Source organism: Mauremys reevesii, linkage group 3, assembly GCF_016161935.1.
Source record: "Mauremys reevesii isolate NIE-2019 linkage group 3, ASM1616193v1, whole genome shotgun sequence".
Taxonomy (NCBI): Eukaryota; Metazoa; Chordata; order Testudines; family Geoemydidae; genus Mauremys; species Mauremys reevesii.
The window spans coordinates 151,159,632-151,168,710 of NC_052625.1; the positions used below are offsets into that span (position 1 = coordinate 151,159,632).

General features: G+C 42.2%; 1 protein-coding gene across 1 annotated transcript; it reads left to right on the forward strand.

The window, feature by feature from the left end:
- Nucleotides 1-557: 557 nt before the first annotated feature.
- On the forward strand, nt 558-5,644 carry LOC120400536 (cytochrome c oxidase subunit 7A2, mitochondrial). The gene is made up of 4 exons (XM_039529211.1): nt 558-728; nt 2,582-2,671; nt 4,791-4,875; nt 5,430-5,644. The coding sequence occupies exons 1-4, from the start codon at nt 711-713 to the stop codon at nt 5,480-5,482; spliced, it is 246 nt and encodes an 81-aa protein (XP_039385145.1). The 5' UTR covers nt 558-710; the 3' UTR covers nt 5,483-5,644.
- The last annotated feature ends 3,435 nt before the right edge of the window (nt 5,645-9,079 follow it).

A 9,079-nucleotide genomic window follows, 5' to 3' on the forward strand; every position in this document is an offset into this window, starting at 1 on the left:
GAGTACACTTATGAAGTTTGTGGACAATACCAAGCTGGGAAGGGTTGCGAGTGCTTTGGAGGATAGGATTAAAATTCAAAATGATCTGGACAAACTGGAGAAATGGTCTGAAGTTCAGGGGTTCCTAAACTTGGTTCACGGCTTGTTCAGGATAAGCCTCTGGCGGGCCGCAAAACTTTTTGTTTAGCTCAGTTTCCGCAGGTACGGCCACTCGCAGCTCCAGTCCTGGCCAATGGGAACTGCAGAAAGCAGTGACCTGGCCCGCGCCATTGGCCGGGAACAGCGAACCGCGGCCACTGGGAGCAGCGAGCACCTGCACCTGCCGACACTCAGGTAAACAAAGCATCTCAGGGCCCACCAGGTGCTTACCCTGAACAAGCCACAAATCACGTTTGGGAAAAGTTGATGGGCCTTTGGGATTTTTAACTAACCCTGAATGTTCAGGGGGCGGCAGTAGCAGGGAACACCCCTCCCACCCCACTCCACTCCACCCCACCCTGCACTGCGCAGGCGTCGGAGCCCGGAGGCCTAGCCGGGGGCGGGTACCACATGACTAGCGGGGCTCTATGAGTTTGGTAGAGCCGCTCTAGCCACTTCCCGTTCCTCTCTATAGCAGGCGGTGCGCTTCCGTCGGTGGCCAGCCCCAGGCGAGCGATTTCCGCTTCCGGTGTCCTTGTTTCCCGGGGCGAGGTGAAGGGACCAGAGCCAAGATGCTGCGGAACCTGCTGGTGAGCGGGGCCGGCCGGGCGGGAGGGCAGCTCGGCCCCGCGCGTCTCCGCTCCCCGCCGCAGCGTCCCCTGCCCCGGAGCCGTCCAGGCCGCGCCGCGGGCTGTTCCTGGAGCGCCTCTGGCGGAGGGCAGCGAGCGGCCTGGCGCGCCGCAGGGGAGCCCTGCCCCGTCTCCCTTACCGTGAGCGGCCCGGGGGCCCTGCTGCCCGCCCGGGGCCCGGCGCGGCGCGCTCCGGGGAGCTGGCGGCTCGGAGGAAGGGCCTTGCTAGGGTGCAGCAGGGACCCGTTGGCTCGTCCCTCGGCCCGCGGTGGTGTCCGCCCGACCTTGCCGTCAGCGTCAGACAGCAGGAAACGCCGCAGTTGCGGCTTATGGAGGCAGCCTGTTGCCTTTGCTTTTTTATCTGCAACTGCCCGATGAGCTACAATTAACGTTTGAGAAACAAGGCCCGGGTGCAGCGCCCTGCCCCGCAGTATCACGGGCGAGAGCGACGTAGCGTGATTTTTTTAATCCGTTATGATTCCAGTAGACAAAGTTTTCAAATGATCACTCCTCCTTAGTGCTGCTTAGGCACACGTTTTTAAGGCTTAAATAGTCTTCAGTCTTAAAAGTGGAAAAGCATATATTGTCCCCTCTTTGCTTATTAATGTTAGGGTTTTCTGAGTGGCTCCATTGCTATGGGATGGGTTTCCCAGGTAAATTAAATATCTACATGAAGGTCTGTAGTGGAAAAGCTCTATCAAAAGGGAGGGAGGGTCTTGCATCATCTGCTGAAGATGGGAGGACTCTGGACATGACTCTTTTGGAAGTTCATTCTATGCCGAGATCCTCTTGCGTTATCTCAATCTGTCACACATTTAATTCTGAGTTTTGTAAGCTGCATTCTCCTGGAGGAATCTAGCCATCTGGGCAGGTTATTGGCGGGGATGCACTTGACAAACTGCCAACTAGACACTACAGTTAGAGGAATTGTAGCAAAGAGATGAGCATTTACATCACAATTAAATAGCATTGCAGCCCAAGTCTTCTGACATAGGCCAGCTGAGGGTGTTTAGTGAGGTAGACATAACCTTGGTGTCTTGCCTTCTCTTCTAGAGGTCCTACATGTACATGAAGATGAGGGAGTACAGGATAGATCTGAGACTTCGTGTGTATTTTGGGGGACAAGGTGCAGTTGGTATTACCATTCTTTGAGGCCTGTGAGAGAGAAATAATTTGAGCCATTGTAATGCTGGGCTGTCACTCCACCCCTGTTATGTAAGGGGAGCAGCAGTGATTTGTGGTCAGTTGTCAAGGCAGGAATGGTTGAGTACCTAACTCAGAAATGCCTAAATGAATTTTGATCAGGTGTTGGGCTGAGATCATTTGAAAGGTGACTTTAATAGAAAGCTGTGAGGAAGATAAAATGTTGCAATTAGCATAGCTTTTTCTGGGGGAGCTATGGTAATTAAATGAGATTCTAGGCTTGTATAGTCTCATGACTCAGCACAACAAAATGAAACTGATCAAGACTTGTTTTTCTTTAGTGCTGCAGCATAAGCCTGATCTTTAGCATAGAAGAGAAGGAACAGAGGGCATGCAACTATAGCTTCTGCTTTTAACAGTTAAACAGTAATAGTTTGTTGGAGTAGAAATAAAACAAACAACAAAACCTCTGAATCTCTTCCATAAAACTTGAGTCCTCCAGTTGACTAATCTTAGTATTACACATTTTCTGAGTTTCAGAAAGCTAAGACCCCCTCAGCATTGTAATTCTAGAAATATGTGTAAGCTGTAAATAGTTAGGAAAACTCTTTTTCACTTCACTGTGGATAAGTATAACTGCCTTTTTTAAGTACTATATGTTCTAATTGTAGGCTCTTCGGCAAATTTCCCAGAGGACCATAAGCACTGCTTCACGCAGACAAGTTGCAAACAGAGTTCCAGAGAAGCAGAAGCTTTTTCAGGTATTGAATAGGCATGATCAATGTGTAATTTTATCACAATAGAAAAGATGTTGATAGACTGTATTGATATTTTGTGCAGTTTGATTCTAGCATTTAATTAGATAGTTTAGAGGAATAAGTAGAGAAAAGATCTACTTTCACATTTTAAATTGGGAATAACTTGTAAAACTATGTTTTAAATTGACTAAGTGTATGGCTACACTTGCAGGTGTGCAGCTCTGGGAATTACAGCTGTCTTCGTACAGCTGTGTAGGGAAACCGCTGGTGTGTGGCCACACTCACAGCTACCAGCGCTGCAGTGTGGCCACATTTGCAGCATTTGCAGCACTGTTGGGAGCAGTGCATTATGGGCAGCTATCCCAGTGTTCAAGTGGCTGCAACGTGCTTTTCAAAAGGGGGGGGGGTGTTGAGTGTGACAGGGAGCGGGGGAGAGAGAGAGAGTGGATTTTTGGAGCCGACACTGTGTATCAGCTCCCTGCCTTGCAAAATCTGAAAATTTCCCCGACCCCCTCATTTACTATTAACTGCGGACAGCCTGCAGACCAGATAAGCAGCTGCTCCAACGGACTCCCTTTCTCCCCCTCCCCTCCTGCTATTTCTCTCTTCAAGCAAACACTCATCCCCCTGCCTGCCTCATTCACAGCAAGGTAGTGGGTTATCTCAATTGATTGTTCACAGTCAGTTACAGATTGATCACAGCAAACAGGAGCTGTGTTTGTTTTTTAGATAAGCAGCTCCCGGAGCCCGGAGTTCACAACAAAACAAAGAGAGGCATCATAACAAAACAAAGAGTAATTTAGTTAAAAGCATTCTGTGATATCTCCTAATACCCTGGAGGCCAATAACAGCGCTGGTGTGTGGCCACACTTGACGAGCAGCACTGCATCACCAGTGCTGCACTCGTTATACCTCAAGCAGACCAGGTGTACAGTCAGCGCTGTAGTCAGGGAGTTGCAGTGCTGGATGTGCCTTGCAGGTGTGGACAGTTACTAAGTTGCAGCGCTGTAAAGCCTCCACCAGCGCTGCAACTCTCCAGTGTAGCCAAGCCCTAAGATTAGTGTTCATATTATTGAAATGCTCTGTACATAGAAAAAGGTGCATCTTTTGACTTGTCAACTGTTGTACAATCTGACTGCTTGAGTGATAATGCTACATGGTTTAAAATATATGAATTTGTTTCACTTTCTTGAAATATACTTCTGATGGGATAAATGAAATAGTTCCAAATAGGAAAAGTGTGTTCATAGAACAAATGAAAAGTAGAAAATGTGTGGGCAAAATCAAATACTTAGGCCTCCATGCAACTGAAGAGGTGCTTTTTGACCCACGAAAGATTATGCCCAAATAAATCTGTTAGTCTTTAAGGTGCCACCGGACTCCTCATTGTTTTTGTAAATACGTAAGCAGTACTTATTTTGTGGATGAAAGATGCTATATTAACATAATATATTGGAATGAAAGATGCTGAGATTTGCAACTTCCAAATAACCTTAACATCAGAATGTAGTATCTAACTTTTGGTGCAAAAAAAAAAAGTGACTCTCTCTTTAAATTATTGACTTAAAAAATATAGACTCGTAGACTTTAAGGTCAGAAGGGACCATCATGATCATCTAGTCTGACCTCCTGCACTCCCTCCCTGATATTTATCTCTCTGATATATTTTCAAGTCCACACTTCCTAATGTCCAGTTTATATCCATTTGTTCTTGTGTCCACATTGGTACTAAGCTTAAATAATTCCTCTCCCTCCCTGATATTTATCCCTCTGATATATTTATAAAGAGCAATCATATCTCCCCTCAGACTTCTTTTGGTTAGGCTAAAGAAGCCAAGCTCTTTGAGTCTCCTTTCATAAGACAGGTTTTCCATTCCTTGGATCATCCTAGTAGCCCTTCTCTGTACCTGTTCCAGTTTGAATATGTTGGAACATATTGGCTAGAAAGGATTCTTCAAAAATAATGAAAACTAACAGTATTTGGAAAGAATGATATGGCTGCCCAGCTCTCAAAACAAATTATTTGTAAATTTGGTAAATTTAGAATATCTAAAATGAACAACTTAAAAACAGCATGCACACAAGATTATTCATGTTCCTGTTTTTTTTTAATTTCCATTAGGAGGATAATGGAATGCCAGTGCATCTTAAGGGTGGACTAGCAGATGGTTTGCTGTATAGAACCACCATGGCTCTAACGGTTTTTGGTAAGGTTTGATAGAAAACTGTATTATTAAACAGTTATATTTCTTGGGTAACCTGAAAAGTAGTTTTCTTTTAAAATGTGAATGGTAAGTCTCTTGTACAATTGTGTGTGTGTAAAGTATGTTAAATGCACTCCATAATAAGGCCAAGCAAATGTTAGTACAGCGTAAATTAAAAACTTTAAGCTTTGTTTCAGTTTCAGCCTATCTGCTGAAAGCCTGATTTAACCTGTCTGTTAAGAGTACTCACCACATAGATACAACTTCAAGTGTTTCCTTTATTTAAAAAAAATCAAAGCAAGCACATTATAAAATTATCCTAAAGCTGCTCCTGAAAAGAGAAGCAAAGGTAAAATGTCATTGATAACAGCTTTTCAGTGCTTCAAGTGAAGCTTGAGTTGAGGCCCTCATTTGCTGGGAGGTTTAGGTCAGGTCTGTCTCTTAATTGGATCCTATATACTCAAAGAATGAGATTTTGCAAAACAAAGGCTAACTTGCAGCTCAGTTTGTATGTGCACCTTTCTGTAAACTTAATCTTTTGTCTCTTTCCATTTCAGGAACATGCTATGCTGTTTATGAGCTGTTTGTAGCTGCAATGCCCAAGAAATGATTCCAGTTTACAAGATGCCTCCTTAACTACCATCTCCTTATCCAATTTCATGTAATTCTTCAGGGATCTTGCTTGTCCTTGTCATAAATGGTTGATTTCATGTTTGGGATCAATATTTATTGTAACATGTTAACTGCAACCAATAAAGCAGTTTTTACATGATTTTGTGTAATCTGGGAATCTATCAAACACATTCTACATACTTAGAGTTCAGGTTCCTAACAATGAATGTGTATTTATTAAGTGTGACTAGCTGTGTTCATTATGGTATGTGCTCTGCTTAAGCAGAACTCATCTTGCATATATATTGCAAGAAAGGAAGAGTTCAGTAAAAAGTATAAAAAGAGTTTTGAATACAGGAGAAAATGTGAAGTGTCTAACTTTGATTTCTAGTTTAATTGAAGTCTAAGCTAGTTAGACCTTACAGTAATTTACAGGAAAAATAAAATCCTTTAATCAATAACTAGTTTTTAGTATAACTATCTTTGGTCAGAAATGAAGAAAATTTTCAAGTTGGAAGATTTAATTAGCCATATGTTAAGCTTTTTGGTTTTAAAATAACATGTTTAAAGTATCTAGAAACTGAGATATTGCAGGAGGAGTAGAATTTCCTATGTGTTAAAATAATAACAGTAAAAGTAGCTTTCCTCTCACTGCTTCACCAAGCTAAGACAGCATCATTGAACCTGCAAGGGAACACAGTATACCTATTAAATATATAACTTTTTTTTTTTGTGGTGGTGGTGATGGCAGGAACTCTTTTTGGTTAAATTCACATCACTGGTTGGTCTCCTTGGTGCTTTTTCTTAAACAACACTGAGTAAAACCCCATGTTTGTCTCTTTCATGAAATTCTGTAGCTTATTTCTGGAACTTGCCCTGCTCATGTAATAAGGTAATGTAAAGGTAATAATTGGAGATATACCAATCTCCTAGAGCTGGAAGGGACCTTGAAAGGTCATTGAGTCCAGCCCCCTGCCTTTACTAGCAGGACCAATTTTTGCCCCAGATCCCTAAGTGGCCTCCTCAAGGATTGAACTCACAACTCTGGGTTTAGCAGGCCAATGCTCAAACCACTGAGCTATCCCTTGATAAGCTTGATAAGCATTTCTCTTACTGCTGCTGAAATGAGCAGAAATTGATTCATTTTATGACTTCTATAATCTCAAACTGAACAAGTCTGCTTCTAAACTGATCATGGTAAATCAAAGCAGTCAACTGTAAACTACTTGGTTCTTGTTGTCATGTTAACAACTAGAAGCAATATTGGGTTTTGGTCTAGGGTAAAGCAATCAATGAATCTGAAGGAGGGAAGTCCAGCACAGTAATATAGAGTCTCATCTCAGTTTTCCAGGTGTAAATCCAGAACAACTCCCCTGACTAATGCAGCTGCAGTGGTTTTACAATAGTAGACACTTAGGACTTTGGTTACTAATGAAGTATAGATCAAAATTGTTCCCTATTGTAGTAGCACATACATAGACACCTACCATGACAGCGAATGAATGGTGTTGGCTTATGAGCAATGTTATAAGTGAGTGGGGCAGGACTCCACATCATGGAGGTGGGTTTTTAAAAAAAATGCTATTACCTACTGCTACACTTCATTTAATGATAGAAAGGCATCATAGTGTACATAATTGCACCAGTGAGGCAACAAAAAAGCATTTTTTGTAGCCAGAGTCAGATAGGTGCTGTAGCTGATGGAAAAGAATTGGAATGTAATTGAACAAGGTGCATGTCTTCTTGTAGGAGGAACCCTTCATAGTAAAATATCCCAGAAAGTAACTTTTTTTTATTTTGGGAAAAACTTCTACCCAGTCCTTTTTTTTCCAATTTGTAAAATATCTATTGTTTGCCTATTTGTATAAGACTCAGTCACACAATTAACAAATTTAAAATGACCAATAAGCAAAGGTTTAAGGTTTTTTAAACATATTTCTTCCCTCCTGTCCTTAGTGAAACTAAAGTGATCGCAGAATCTGGGTGCCAGCCTACTTCATATTTTGTTTTCAGAACATTTCTGACCATCAGACATCTCACTACTACTACTACTACAGTTGAAATCATGGAGTTTTGGAGTGCCACAGGCAAGCATGCTCCTTTAGACAACTGAAATATGACACGTGTGTGTGTCCAGGAGCAATACATAGAAGAGAAGAAGGAATAGAATAGATTTTCACATTAAGACTTCCAGGGAATTGTCACATGTACACAGCCTGTTACAATAAGCAGAGACTAGTGAGGAAACAGCAACCCTAATAAATGGGTGTTGGATTTAGAGGAGGAGAGGAGACTGCTGTATGAGAGAGGTCAATGCATATGAAGAGAGCACAAATGAGTGAAGAGAGAAGGCTGAAGGAATGGAATTGACAGGAGGAAGAGAGAGGGAGAGCCTGGTGTACATTGTCTCAATGTAACTGCAAGGAGGTGAGCTGACTGAATGTTAGCACATGATGGAGCTGCAGCACAAATCATCCCTCCATTCTCCCCTTCACACACTGAGGCAGCCTCACATTCACAAACATGAGTAGTGATGGAATAAGATGCCTGTAGATGCTGAGCTGCCCAGTGTCATTCTCTGGGATCACTGGGTAGAAATAGTTCTGTATATAGCTACCAGCCTCTGCAGATATACCAACTGTAAGATACTGCTGAAAGATGTAAAGGAAGCCTTGTAGGCACCTACCATTTCTTCAGGAGATCTAAACAATGAGATCTACATATTCACCTTACTACATGTAGGACTATCCCGAACTGAAAGGGATCTAGCAGACAAAGGTATAACAAGATCCAATGACTGCAAGTTGACAAGCTAGACACATTCAGACTGGAAATAAGGTGCAAATTTAACAGTGAGGATAATATTGGAACCACTCACCAAGGGTTGTCATGGATTCTTCATCACTGGCAATTTTTATATCCAGATTGGATGTTTTTCTGAAAGATATGCTCTAGTTCATACAGGAATTTATTCAGGGAAGTCCTGTGGCCTGTGTTATACAGGAGGTTGGGCCAGGTCCCTTCTGGTTTTGTAACTTGTGGGTCTCCTGCCCCCAAATCACTTCTCTAAACTGTCATACTGGCCATCATTATCATTCCTTACTATTGCATGTTGCTTCAGCAGCCTCTGTCATTGAGATACAAGTGCCTTATTCTCCCCCCTCCCCCCACATCCCGATTATGCTATATATTGAAGAGATGGAGCTGGTGCTGTATAACTGCTAAAGTGAGTCAGACAAAATTATGCACAAACTGACCCTGATCAGTCAAATCTGACTGTAAAGAAGTCATCCATGTGGTGAGAGTTCTTTGTGAGTCAGAACTAAATGTATGTTTCCAACATATATTATTGTCCATCCTTTCATGCGTATGCTTGTGCAGTCTTTTATTGATTTTCAGACAGTCCTGCTTAGTAAAACACCTCTTTTTAGTTTAGCTTTCCTAAAATCTGTTTTCCTAAAACAAAACAAAATAAACCTCCCAAGACACAAAAACCTCCAAAACAAATAAAAAGCATCTGCTGTGATCACTTATTTTTTAAAAAAGATAAACCAAAATAAATCACTTTTGTGCTTTTGAATTTACAGTGTTTGTT